The 13,540-nt window shown below is 37.1% G+C and overlaps 1 protein-coding gene across 1 annotated transcript in view; it reads right to left on the bottom strand.

Annotated features, from left to right (window-relative positions):
* TACR3 (tachykinin receptor 3) overlaps positions 1-13,540 on the bottom strand; it is a 154,489-nt gene that overhangs the window by 79,662 nt on the left and 61,287 nt on the right. The window contains exon 2 of the mRNA XM_075860611.1: positions 10,267-10,452. Coding sequence (XP_075716726.1) covers positions 10,267-10,452 — 186 coding nt within the window. The remainder of the gene's footprint in view (positions 1-10,266; positions 10,453-13,540) is intronic.

Genomic DNA, 13,540 nt, shown 5'->3' with positions numbered 1-13,540 from the left:
TTTGTTTTTTCCTCTTTACTTCCACACAGGCTACGGTAATTCATTTTGACTTTGTTCGCTATATAGCCTAATGGCCGATAGCTGTAAATTAAATTAGTTCAAGAGAGACACACGTGACTATCTGTATAATCGTGTCTACACCTGGGCAGAGGAAAGGAGAAGAGGTCGGGTGGATAAGCGTAGAAAAGGTATGGTTTCTAGTTTTGAAAGAGTATCTACTGACACTGATGGTTCATCAAGACAAAAGGCGTGAATGGTGCTCCGATCATCTATGAAGCAAGAACTCACTGATAATGAGATCACTCTGTTCGATAAGGGATTGGTATTGAAGTTGACTTTTAGAAATTCTGCAGGACTTTTAGTTTAAAATAGATTCTCTTGATATAAATATACAGAGAAAAACCGAATCTAATGATATTCCTATGTTGTTGAGATCTAATAGTCAATTTGATCCAGATGCAACAAATAAAATTGTTAAATCTTTAAGCAGGTGGTGTCCAATGAGGTTACAGAAAAATGGAATAAAAAAATAGGAAAAAGGACATAATTTATTTCAATGAGAAACAAAAGCGATTAAAACCTTGAAAGATAATAAATCAATTATAATTAAAAAGGTTAGGGTCACTGTCATTATGGACAGACAGAAATACTGTAAAGAGGCTGAGAGCCAGATATCTGATGTGTATGTATATAAACATTTGTTATCTGACCCAATATACACCTTCAAGCGTAAGATCGATTTGTTTCTCCATGATGATTTTTTTTGTATGATTATAGATGATGATTTAAAGAATGCATTAACTAATATCTTTCAATGAGTACAGATTTTATATCTACTAACAAGATTCATAAAAACTTGCAGAGTAAACCTGGACGTCCGATAGTATCGGGCGTCAATTTGGTTCTGCCCCCTTTGGCAGTATATTTAGACTCATACTTGCACAAAATAGTGAAAATGTTACCCCATTGCTTAAAAGAGACAACAGATTTCTTATGTCACATTGAGGCACTTGATGTCCGTAGTGTGACATATTTATGCAAATTTGACATCAGGAGTCTCTACACAAATTTTTTTTATAATGAAGGAGTAGGTGCAGTAAAAGAGAAATTATTATATGATGCATCTTTCAGCAACAAGAATATATGTGTTTTTTTTATGACACTGCTAGAATCTGTCCTGACACAGGATTATTTTAGGTTTAGAGATAATTTCTTCTTGTAGTTACAGGGGACATCAATGGGGTCCCCTGTTGCTCCAAGTTCTGCAAAAATCCTAATGTCAGTATTTGAAATTGAATATGTCATGAAAAGTTACTACAAAGAGCACATAGTGCTATGGCTCAGGTTTGTGGATGACGTGTTTGTGCTATTGCAGCGGATCAATGAAATGTTAAAACTTTTTGAAGGTTAGCTCAATAGTCAACATGAAATGATGTCCATATTTGAAGCTAAGCCAGTACACTTTTTGGATGTGGAAATGAAAAAGGAGGGTAGCGTAACCCACTACTACTTTATATACGAAACCTACGGACAGGAATAACCTGTTGAGAAGGGATAGCTTCTATGTTCCTCATTAATTCAGAGGCATTACAAAGAGTAAGTTTATGAGAGCCAGGAGAATACAGATAATGAATATATGAGTACCATAGAAAGAATAGCTGGACAGCTTGTTAATAAAGGTTACCCAGAAAAAGAGGTTATCAAAGTGGGGTGGAAATTGGTAAGCTCTCACATAAAATTTCACGGTCCCCTGGACCAAAGAAAATGCAAAATGGCCAACCCATGTTCTTTGCTACTTATGACAGCTATGCCAAAATAATTAGGAATACGGTTTTAAAATATTGGGCAGAGGAGCAGGACATGCTGGAGCAAGACCCAAAATATGTTTCTATCTTTAGGGATACCCTTAGGCAGCATCGGACTGGGGTCCCTTGGGCCCACCAGAGGGAATGATTCTGAGAGCCCATTCACCATCTCTACAGAATACGTGCACATTAACTTGTTGTTATCATTGTACATATCATCAATAAATTCTAATAGGTTATTTGTGAATCACCCATAAGAAATAGACTCTAGTGGCAACTGCTTGGCTGTTATTAATAAGCGTCTGTTGGAATAATATACTAGTCCTCCTATACATAGCGAAATATATTGAATATCTCTTTTCCCCTCTAGATACTTGTCCACTAATACTAACTGAGAATACAATACTCATAAATGGTAAAGGCAGTCCATGGATTTATTTTTTAATTCACAATTGTTTGTCCTTAGTAAAGTTAATAAAAACTTTTTTAGCATATATCAATAAAAAATGTTTTGTTTTAAGTGTGAATATACATAACCAATCACACAGTTAGTGGGAGTAAGTCCTTTGGATCGTGTTCACACAATCCTTGTGTTTGAATACATTATTAAGGGTGGCATGATATGCCATTCTATGAAAGGGACTCAGATCCCAATAAAAGTTTTTTTTTACATGCCTGTATAAGAATATTATATATCTGTTAAATCCCCTTGTGGAAAGTTTATGTAGGGCAAACGTCCCGTAATGTCAGGTTGAGTATCAACAAATGTTGATCGGCGGCCAGGAGGCTATATTGCGAACAAAGTCAAAATGAATTAGTGTCACGGTCACAGGGTATGTGGACCCACTAGGCCGCTCCGCCATAGCGGCGAGGCAGCTGGCCTAGTCACAGTCTATACAAGAGGCTATAGCAGTTTGTAACACACGGGTACCTGAACTAGTCCAGACAGTGGCCGAGGCTTCAGCACGGATGGAGGTGGGTGCAGCAGGCTGCGCCAGACATGGCAGATAATACTAGTCGTGGCAGACGACACTGGACGTGGCAAAAGACACTGGACGAAGCAAACGACACTGGATGTGGCAAACGACACTGGATGTGGCAAACGACACTGGACGTGGCAAACGACAGCAGGTTCAGTAGGACACGATTCCAACACTAATAGGCTCAGGAACCAGAACACAGCACGGGATACAGGATACAGGTAACAGGGCACGGGTAACAACTGGAACGGGATAACACTAAGGGACCATTTGCAAGACTGACATGGGATACACTAACAACGCTCAAGCAAGGATCAGAAGGGCAGGGCCATTTTTATAGTCCAGGAAATCATGTGTAGTTGATAATGATGATTTCCTAATGTGCACTTGCTGGTCCTTTAAATCCTGGCACGAGCAGACCGGAGCAGAAGTGAGCGCTGGCATCTCCTAGGAAGGAGATGCGAGCCAGAGCCCACAGATCCATGTCTGCGGCCATCGGGGGGTGAGTAAACCCGACGGCCTGCGGCCATGGACGCTACAATTAGCTTGTTTTGGAAAGAAAGAGGTGTATAAAAAGGTGGGAAAAATTCATGCAAAACACTAAAGAAAAAATTCCAGGATCTACTCAGCACACTATGAGGTAAAAAAAGATATATTTTATTAATTAATTGATGAGAAATTCTAAATAGAAGGATTGATATTATATGTGATCTAAGGTAAGAGTCATATGATGATAATAAAACCATTATAATACAGTTTTCCGGACTGTAACTACCCAGAAAGTCACCTGGCCAGGTAAGCTAAATAATAACATACATGGATGTAAAACAGAAGTTATCAGTATATCTCTCCTAAAGTATGTATAACAGACATCTATAATCAATTAAATATCAACAATAGAAAAATATGTCCATTTCCCTTCGTGGAATGTCAATGCATCCGGCAATAAATTCTCTTCCTTATTCCAATAATTATAAAGGGGGTATGACCAAGTGAAAAATGCATATCAATATTGGTCCGTAGTAGAACGATCCTGCTTTTCAATGATCACAAAAAATATATATAGCAATGCCCTTCGTGATATCTAAAAAAAGGACAAATTTGGTCAAATATCTATTTCCCAAGTAATAGATTGGAGAGGTGGAGGTAACCAAGCTGTGCAATTCTCCTTAGGTTACAGCAATTGATAGTTCACCGTTCGGATGAATGCATAGCCGTGGTTGACTTACCTTACACTTAGCCCGCTTTACCCTTAAAATTCCTACGTGAAATTCTATTACTGGTGTATTAATAAATTATGATTTTGTATGTATTACATACTTGATACTGTATATTACATAGTAAAATTTGGATAGTGTTTAATTGACTTACATGTGTGAAAGCTAGATGGCGTGTTCCAGAAGGAGTTACCTATTTAAGGTAATATCCAGATGAAGTATGCATGCTTGAGAAAGGCAGCATAAGGCTGGGTTCACACGAGCGTGTGCTTTTTGCACACGCAAAAAACGTGGCGTTTTGCCTGTGCAAAAGGCACTTAACAGCTCCGTGTGGCCTCAGCATATGATGTGCGGCTGCGTGCTTTTCGCGCAGCCGCCATCATTATGACACTCCGTTTGGATGTTTGTAAACAGAAAAGCACGTGGTGCTTTTCTGTTTTCATTCATCCTTTTCACAGCTGTTGCGCGAATCACGCTGGTCGCACGGAAGTGCTTCCGTGTGGCATGCGTGGTTTTCACGCACCCATTGACTTCAATGGGTGCGTGATGCGCGAAAAACGCCCAAAGAACGGACATGTCGTGACATTTTTTCAGCGGAGTCACGCTGAGTAAAAATCACGCACATGTCTGCACGGCCCCATAGACTAATATAGGTCTATGCGACGCGCGTGAAAATCACGCGCGTTGCACGGACGTATATCCCGTTCATCTGAATAAGCCCTAAGCGTGCACATGTGCCTATTTTCCTCCTGCAGTGTCTCTGTGTTGAGTAAGGACTTGTATCTTTCTAAATATAAGCCATTATAACTGTGTATTGGATGAAAACTTATATGTATGCTTTGAAATATGTGCATTGATTAAAAAATAAATAAAATAAATATTATTTGTCAAAGCCCCTCACATCACTGTCCATATATGGACAGTGATGTTTGGAGCAATTCGATGCTAGAATCCCCACTTTTGCTTACTGGACGGCTGTGATGAAATGTGGAAGTTTTTTACTGGATGGTCCAAGATTGTATTAAATTGGTATCATGAAAAAATTTATAATTTAATGCAATTAAAAAAAGTTAAGGGTGGACACATCTGTATATGTGGGGGCACACTGGGCTCAGAAGGGAAGCACCACCATTTGGCTACTGGAATGTTAATTTTGAAGGATTGGTTTTTGGGCGCCATGTCATTTTTGCAGAGCCTCTGAGGTACCAGTGCAGTGGAAACCTGTGAGAAGTGACCCCCATTTTAAAAACTACACCACTTAGGGTATTGATATAGGGTTATAATAATATAATATAGTAGTAGTATTACTTGGGGTTTTACTGGTATTCCAGCAGCCAACATATTTCATGCTGATTTTTTGTGCAACTGGCAAGAGGCCAAAGAGTCTAAATAAAGCCGTTACTGCCTTCAAGAAAAATACTGAAAAGAAGTGCAGGATTCCTCATGTTCTGTCCAGGAGACAAAGTGTGGCTAACTTCTAAATATATTTGTCATGTGACACCCTGTTGAAATTTTTATCCTCGATTTTTGGGTCCCTATGTTGGCTTAAAACAGATTAACCAAGTTTCTTACAAACTTTGTTTTCCTCAGTCTTTGCATTCACCCAATGCTTTTCATGTTTCTTTCCAAAATCATTTGGTCCGTAATAGTTTTGCCAAGATGACTTCTTATCCATTAGTTTCCTCTTCTGGTCCTGATGCTGAATTTGAGGTAGATTCTTGATGTCAAAAGATCCAGAGGCAAACTCTGTTTCCTCATTGGTTGTAAGCGCTCTCCTCTTGACTCTCCTGTTGCTGCTAGTGCGTGCAGGCTGTCTCTTCCTCTCTTAACGGGCAAGCCAATCCAACAAGCTTTCCTCAGTACAAAAGGTACCCTCTTCTTTGCTCAGTGCTTGAGCAATAGGGTTAGTTTGTTTGTAGCTTGTTACACTGCTGGATTACCTTTACCGACTCTGTCTGAACTTCTACCACGTCTTATTTGCTGCCTGCCCTGACCTTCTGCCTGTCTTTCATTACGACCGAACTCTGCCTGCCTTGACCTCTGATTTGTCTTACCGTAAGTGACCGTCTGCCTTCTGCCTTCACCTCTGCTAGTTTTAACCATGCATTAGTCTACTGTTTTTTCTACATAGTCTGTTCACGTCAGCCTTTGCCAACGGAGACTATAGGGGTAGCCACATGTGGATTCCTAGTAGCAAAGTCTACATCTTCGTACGGAGGTTAAAAGGTGAATACATGGGAATCCACTATGCTCTGCTCCCTGGTCGAGCTGCTTGCCAAACCGTTGTCAACACAGTGGGTTCACACACTGCAGGGGCTACATATTCCATGTGGTTTCTGATTCTACGTAAGGATGATATGAAAATAACTCATTGCTCAGTCATCCTCCAAGTAATGGCAATATTTTTCTTTATAGATGGATTCTGGATGTGACTTTACTGTTTGTATGGACTAGAAACAGCACGACTTGATGTTTTAAAATTAGTCCATGACTCTAAGCTGGATTGATACTTAGGCACTAAAAAGACTCCAGAACGTCTTTCCCAATCCTTTTGGTGGCCAAGCTTTAAGAATGATAATCAAAATTATATATTTCTACATGTGTGGTTTGTTCTCAAAATAAAATCTACGCTTTCCTCCTTTAGATTTGCTACAGTCTTTTCCCATTCTCGCCCTTGGTGGTCAGTTCTATGGATTCTTTTGGTTGACATGTCTCCTTTCAAAAAAAATGAACACCATCCTGGTTGTTGTATACCATTTCACGAAGATTTCCCATTTGATTTCAATCAAGGGAATACCCACAAACTGCTGTAATAATAATTTGGGAAGTATTCATATTAAATGGAATTCCAGACAGTGTCGTTTCTGATTTGAGGGGTACAATTCCGGAAAGGTTTTTGCTCTGCTCTTGGGGTAAAAGTAAACTTGTTTTATGCCTTTCATCCCCAAATAAATGGATAAACTGAAAGAACTAATTAAACTCTTGAACATGTCAGAGTAATAAATCTAATAACTGTTAGATTTATATTGTATTAATATTATCAAAATGGCTGCATTATATTGTTTGAGATATGTATTAGATATGTTTTAGATATCTTTTTAATCGTCTCTTAAATTAATGTATTCCCTATCATTTAAGATAGGGTAAAGATGACAACATCTGGCATTCCAAACTAATGGAATACTAGGAAGAAAGTCATTACCTTATATGGAAGTATTTTTGGGTGTATACCTATAGGTACTTGGCATCATCTGATTGGTTAATGTGTGTTAACTGAAAGCATGAACTTATAAATAAAAGCTCCGTCCACAGCCATTTTAGATTTCTGTACATCAAACCATTGTATGTGCAATCTCTCCCGATCTGTCATTTTTGTAAATATGAATAAATCCTGGACAAATTCTGTTATGGAGAAAAGGAACTCAAGAGTGATGGGGATTAATCTCACAAACAGTACCTTTGATGCTTCATTAATTATCTTCTGGATGACTGGCTGCTTTAATTACCCATAGTTGAGTTTTCATATAATAGCTCCGTAATGTTGAACTATACTCAAAGTCCTTTCTATGCTATAAACAGGCCTTCACCGAGATTTCATTCCTGATTTCCAACGTCTACCTTTCTTCCAGCAGTGACTGAAAGCTTGATAACATTATAAAAGATTCAACAAAAGATTGCTTTCTTTCACAGCGCTGCCTATTTACGTCCTATGGAAAGTGTGACTTTCCATTAGGACGTGAATCGGCGTAGGCTTCAACTCCTATCGGTATATCAGCATAGAATTTGCCTGTTTCCTGAGGGCATATGAGGCTTTTTAAGGCAATGCGCCATGACGTCAGATGTAGGGGTAGGAGTTTATTCTTGCGGTCTCGCGGGAAACGTAAAATTTGTCTGCACATCAACAGCACAATCATTCACCCCTATTTAGGGTAGCGTGTTTTTTTCACTGCATCACATGTGTGAAACTGGACAGCACAATATATTCTTTCCGTCTTTATCCTAATGCCATTACAAAGGGACGTGAGTAATAATACCTAATATAGTCTTAACACCATGTTTGTTTATTGTAATTTTTATTGGTATCTTAGCCATTTGCCTCTTTTTTCAACAAAATTTGATGTTGGGATATACTTTTTGCTTTTAAATTCCCTGATGAACCTGTTATTTTTCAGGGGAAATGCGTTGGAACTCTGCGCTTTCACTTTATAGTGACAGATGTCGCATATCTTAGTGCCTGTTTTGATTATTTCTTGCATTCACTAAAACACAATCTGACTAACGAATGTCATATGAAGACCGAAACATTATAATTGTGTATTGTGAATAATATATCATAGTCAGAAAATGGAGTGCCCAGTTTTACTTTTATTACACATACGGAGTGGAATCCTACCCGTGCACTCAAACAACAGAGGGTGCCGATGACTTTCAGTGGCAGCCGAGGGTCTGACAAAGGCCCCCAGGTCTGCCAGATGCATAAGCCTGTTGGGTTATACCTGAGACATAGCCTAATAGTTTGCCTGTCTACACTGACAAGCAATATATGCAAGTATTCCAAAGTTTAATGTAAGCGATAAATGGATTGCTGCTTCTTCTCCCCTAGTGGGACAAATACAAAAAGAGTTAAATGAAATTCACTAAGATTTAATAAAAATGTAATTCCCTTTCAGAAAATAAACTTTTTTTTCAAAAATAATATATAATGTTTTGAAAATAGTAAGAAATAAAATAATTGATATATGGTATTGCCACAGCCGTAATGACTGGTAGAAAAATCTAACCTATTAATTAAACCCTATTGCGTATGGTGTTAAAAAATAATGATATGAACCCCAAAATTATAAAAAGACAAAAAACTCGTCCTGACAAAAATAAGCTCCCATGTGGCTACATTCATGGGAAAATGTAGAAGTTATGTGTCTCAGAAAGTGGCACCCACAAAAGATCAGTTTTTTTCCCCATAAAATATTTAATCAGCAAAAGTAGTAAAACAGAAAAAAATCCATCTTTCAATTTAGTCATAAATTTCCAGGAGGAATAACTAAGGAACGACACATCGAAGAGTACTAAGAAAAAGTATGCCAACATTGTTATTTCATGGGGAATACAATTATTTACTAAAACAGACACGTCAGGAGAGATGGCAGGTCCTTTTTAAATATGCAAAATAGGGAGTTATTGTGTCAACCCTTTAAACGTGTTTTACTTTACTTGTTAGATATTAGTTTCCATAATTATTTTTGTAAATATATTGGTTTACTTACCTTGATCCTGAGTAACAGCCTGTATTATAGTCCACAACTGCACTAAAGATTCTGTCAGTTGCTTTTGGAAGCAGTTAGCAATTTGTCGACAGACAGCCCCCTAACTGCTGAGCTCCTACACCTCCGTGGATTTCTAAAAACGTTGAAACAAACTATAAACATAAAAAAGGGGTTGTTTCCGCAAAAGTCAACTTGGACATTGTTCTGCACCCCTCACACATTAGTGCACTTGAACTGTTCTCCTATTGCCGAGCATGTGTGCTGTTGACGTTAACTGGACTGTCATTGTGTATTGTACCATGTTTTTGTTTACAGGTATTGTCCAAGGGTGGAGTCAGACTGTAGACTGTAGAGGAGGTATTTTGGTGCACCTCATGGTCAGAGAATCAAGTGTGATTGGAGAACGTACAGAGATATCCTGTGAGGTGCAAGTGAAGTAAAACACGGGACTAACGGGTCAACGGCAATAGGTTGTCATGGCACCTGGAGGCCAAACAAACGCCTGCAGGTCTGCCATGGGCATGAACCTATTAGGCCTTGTCTAATATACTATGTCCATGATGCATTTTACAATTTAAAAATTGGAAGGATGTAATTTAACCTGTCCATCCACAGTGCAATTCTTGTCCCATTGTAGTATCAGATGAAAACATGGCAGTGTGTGTGAACAGCTTATTTCAGTGAAGATTTTCTTAATGACCTTCATAGTTATTTATATTGTATTTGCAACAATAAAAGAAAAAATGCATTCTTCTGTTAATAGTGCATGACCCTAATTTTCTGCAAAAATGATTTGAGAATAACATATTAATAAGTTCTATTTTTTTTGGTTGTCATGTTAAAATAACAAGCAAAGTGTATATGTAAGTAGCAATTCCACTTGACATTTAATTAACGGCTAAATTAGATTTTTAGCATTTTATCATGTTATCACAGATCCCAACTTATTTAAATAAATATAATATTTTTTGTTAAAATGCAAAATGAAAAGTATACGTACGTTAATTTTTTTCCAAACCCTGGCCAGACAAGCAAACATAGCGTCCTTCTTGGTGTTACTTTGATTTCGGAATAAAGGCACTGAGGGAAAGCCAGCACAAATGCAAAAACCCAGATACATCCGATGACCACTTTTGTTGAAGTAGCAGATAGACGTGGCTTCAATGGATTGATAATAGCCATATATCTATAATGCAAGCATATTAAACCATAATTGTCAAAATCATTAATTCATGTAAAGAACATTATATAGAAAATAAAATCTAACTAAGCTGAGTCCACTTGCAGCTTGCCTGCCCTTTGGATATTTTCTGTACATTTCTGAAGACTTTTAGTGTGGAATGAGTATATAATTCCTTTAAAATGCAGCCAACACTGATTTTGCGTGGGGAAGCCACGACTTACCAGGCTTCTGTAAGGGAAACGTATGTAGTATTACATGGCGACCATTCAGATGAATTGCCGTTCATGTAATACAGGGACGAGTCGAGTCCGCCAGAACAGAACCCCCTTTATGATGTTGATATACCTTAATAGGGCATATGGACGGGGATTGTCTTCATGTGATAACCCCTAAATTAAATAAGAGTAATTGGTATAGTTTGGTAATTAGTAAATCAGAAGTTCCCTTTGGGTGCCCATACATATAGTGGTTGGTGCCATGCGGCCAGAAACTGCATAGCTTAAATATCTATATAGATAGGAGCAAAGAGATTCGGAAAGTTGAGAATCTGCTGATTCTTTTTTTTGCCAAAACATTAGATTGGCCTTTGTGTCCCAAAATATGGATCTACCTCAATTTGTTGGAGCCCCCAAACAACTAGGGCAGTCTCCACTTATTGGGCAAAAAAGGCTTGTTGTGAAACCTTTTGGAGCTCGCACCATAATTTCATCAACCATTATAGGTTGAATGCTTGGATTTTTTTGGAAAGGTCTTTTCTGAATTCCATTGTTCAAGAGGGGTTACTTCTTGCTAAATCCCGATTGTTGTGCTGCTGGTAGGATGTAAGGAAAGCGTTGATTTCTAATGTTATCTGTTATCTAATCTGTTTTCCCTTAGTTTTCACAACAAGCTTCCCACCCTAGTTATGTTACTTCTTTATATTAAATACAAGGTGGAAGGGGCTACTTCAGCCTTCATAGGGTAAGTAGGGATTAATGTTATCAGTTTAATTGCTTAATTAAAGATCTGTTCTACTAGTTTACGGTGCCAGAAATACCCCATTGTTGTACTGCTGTTAGGTCTAAGGAAAAACAGGTTAACCTTAGAAATAAACGTATTTTATATGGTGATGTTGCGTGTATTTTAACATTTTTGCTCCATGTAGGGTTTTAAAGGAAGTTTAATTTGTACTTAATTAAACAGAACAGAATGTGTGAATGAGCCCTAAGAAAGTTAGTTTGTCACCCATTAGTTAATTTCATCCATATTTACTAACATCACAAAAACGATAAAATAATAATTTTGGTTTTATTTATGTTAAGAATTTAAATTTTATGCACAGTATATTCTAGGAATTACTATAATATATTTCTTTATCTCTTCTGCCTGAGATTTGCAATACAATTCCTGAGTCACAGCGCTCAAACAGTAGTAGACCAGAAAGGTGAAAGGTGGTAGAAGTGAGCAGGATGACTAATTCCTTCTAAGGTTTACAATAATCATAAGAGACTTGATTACGCCAGAGCTGCGGCCTCTGTTCATCTGCAAGTGACAATGAAGCTGATGGAACTAAAGAGAATGACTGGAAACAACAAGCAAACAAGCTTCTTCGCCTAGACAATATATCACACTTTACAGTTTTTTGTTAATCTGGATAAAATACAAATATACAGTTTATCGATTTATCAACTGGGGACTATTTTCTAAATATATTCAAGTATAAATCAAGAATTCATAAAAAAAATTTGTTATGTTACTTTGTATTATTATACATTCAATAAGTATGCAGTGTTGTGCTCTGTCTTTTTTCTACAGTTAAAATATTTTAAAATACTAAAGTAATGTTTGTATTAAACAATATTTATGTTAGAATATTTAAAAAAAAATCAGTTCTAAAAATTTGGCAGTCCAGATGAATTGTGTTTCACAATTTACATCTTATTTTAATGAATTATATGGTTAATATATAATCTGAATTTAAAAAAAGAAACTCAGTAATCATTAGGTTACGGCTGCAGAGGCATACATATTTAAGAAGAGCTGATGTAATAAAATTGCATGAAACTTCATAAGGCTTTATTCACACCATGTTTGAGGTATATAGTTAAGGTATATATATTTTTTCCTTAAAAAATGCATGCTGAACTGTATGCAGAACATATTGCATAGGGTGGTAAACTACCCTTTCAGTATTCTCAAAAAACAGTATCCAGATGTTATGCAGTTGGACACTGCCAGGGACACTCCTTTCCTTTGACTTTCATTTGGCCCATACAAACCAATGAAACCATAACAATATACAGTATGTGTGGATACATTTTTCCCTACCCCAATGTTTCCTTCTGTTGTAGCCCATAATAATGGTCCATAATAGTCTATTTTTTACCTTAGTAAGACAGTCACATACAAATCACATTTTGGTCTTCCCACAACAGATGTTTTACTTAGCAAATCATCATTGTATGGGACATACGCAAATTTTATAGCCAAAACTGGGACTGATTTAAAAAAAATCTAAATAATAATAATATTTTGTAGAACTCAATAACCAATTATTTACTAAAAAAACAAAACACAAATGTGCACACATACTGTATGACAGATTAAACTTTTCACTCCCTCCAGGTTAGTTGGTGGCAAGTTGATGTAGTGCAATATGACATTTTAACAATTTGTCACAAATGCCGCATATTTTAGCGGCATCACAACAAAAATGAATTTGTAGTAGAAATGATGTTACTGACTCAAGACCTTCTGTAGGGTATCATTGGCAGAGTTGGATCATGACTAAACGTGGTAACTTTAAAAAGCCTGTAAGATTCCATGTTGAGTTCTATTCCATGTGCCAGTCTCTGTAAATAATGGCCAACATTTTTCAAAAATATCTAAGAGAAAAACTTTTTTGTTTTTTCCATAGGAACCATTCACAGCATAGTTTGAATTTTTCTAAAACGTTTCAAAAAATATAAACTGAGATTATTGGTCATTATGGGTAACATTCCCCTTTTTTCTGTTAAACAGTTACGATAAAGTTTAATTTATTGTTTTACAATTTTTGTGAAATGTACAGGTGCCCATTTTTTAATAAAGGTAAACAAAAGCCAAGACATAT

This window comes from Rhinoderma darwinii, chromosome 1, assembly GCF_050947455.1.
Source record: "Rhinoderma darwinii isolate aRhiDar2 chromosome 1, aRhiDar2.hap1, whole genome shotgun sequence".
Classification (NCBI taxonomy): Eukaryota; Metazoa; Chordata; class Amphibia; order Anura; family Rhinodermatidae; genus Rhinoderma; species Rhinoderma darwinii.
Note: the sequence above shows the minus strand (reverse complement) of the source record. Positions and strands in the feature narration are given on the sequence as shown.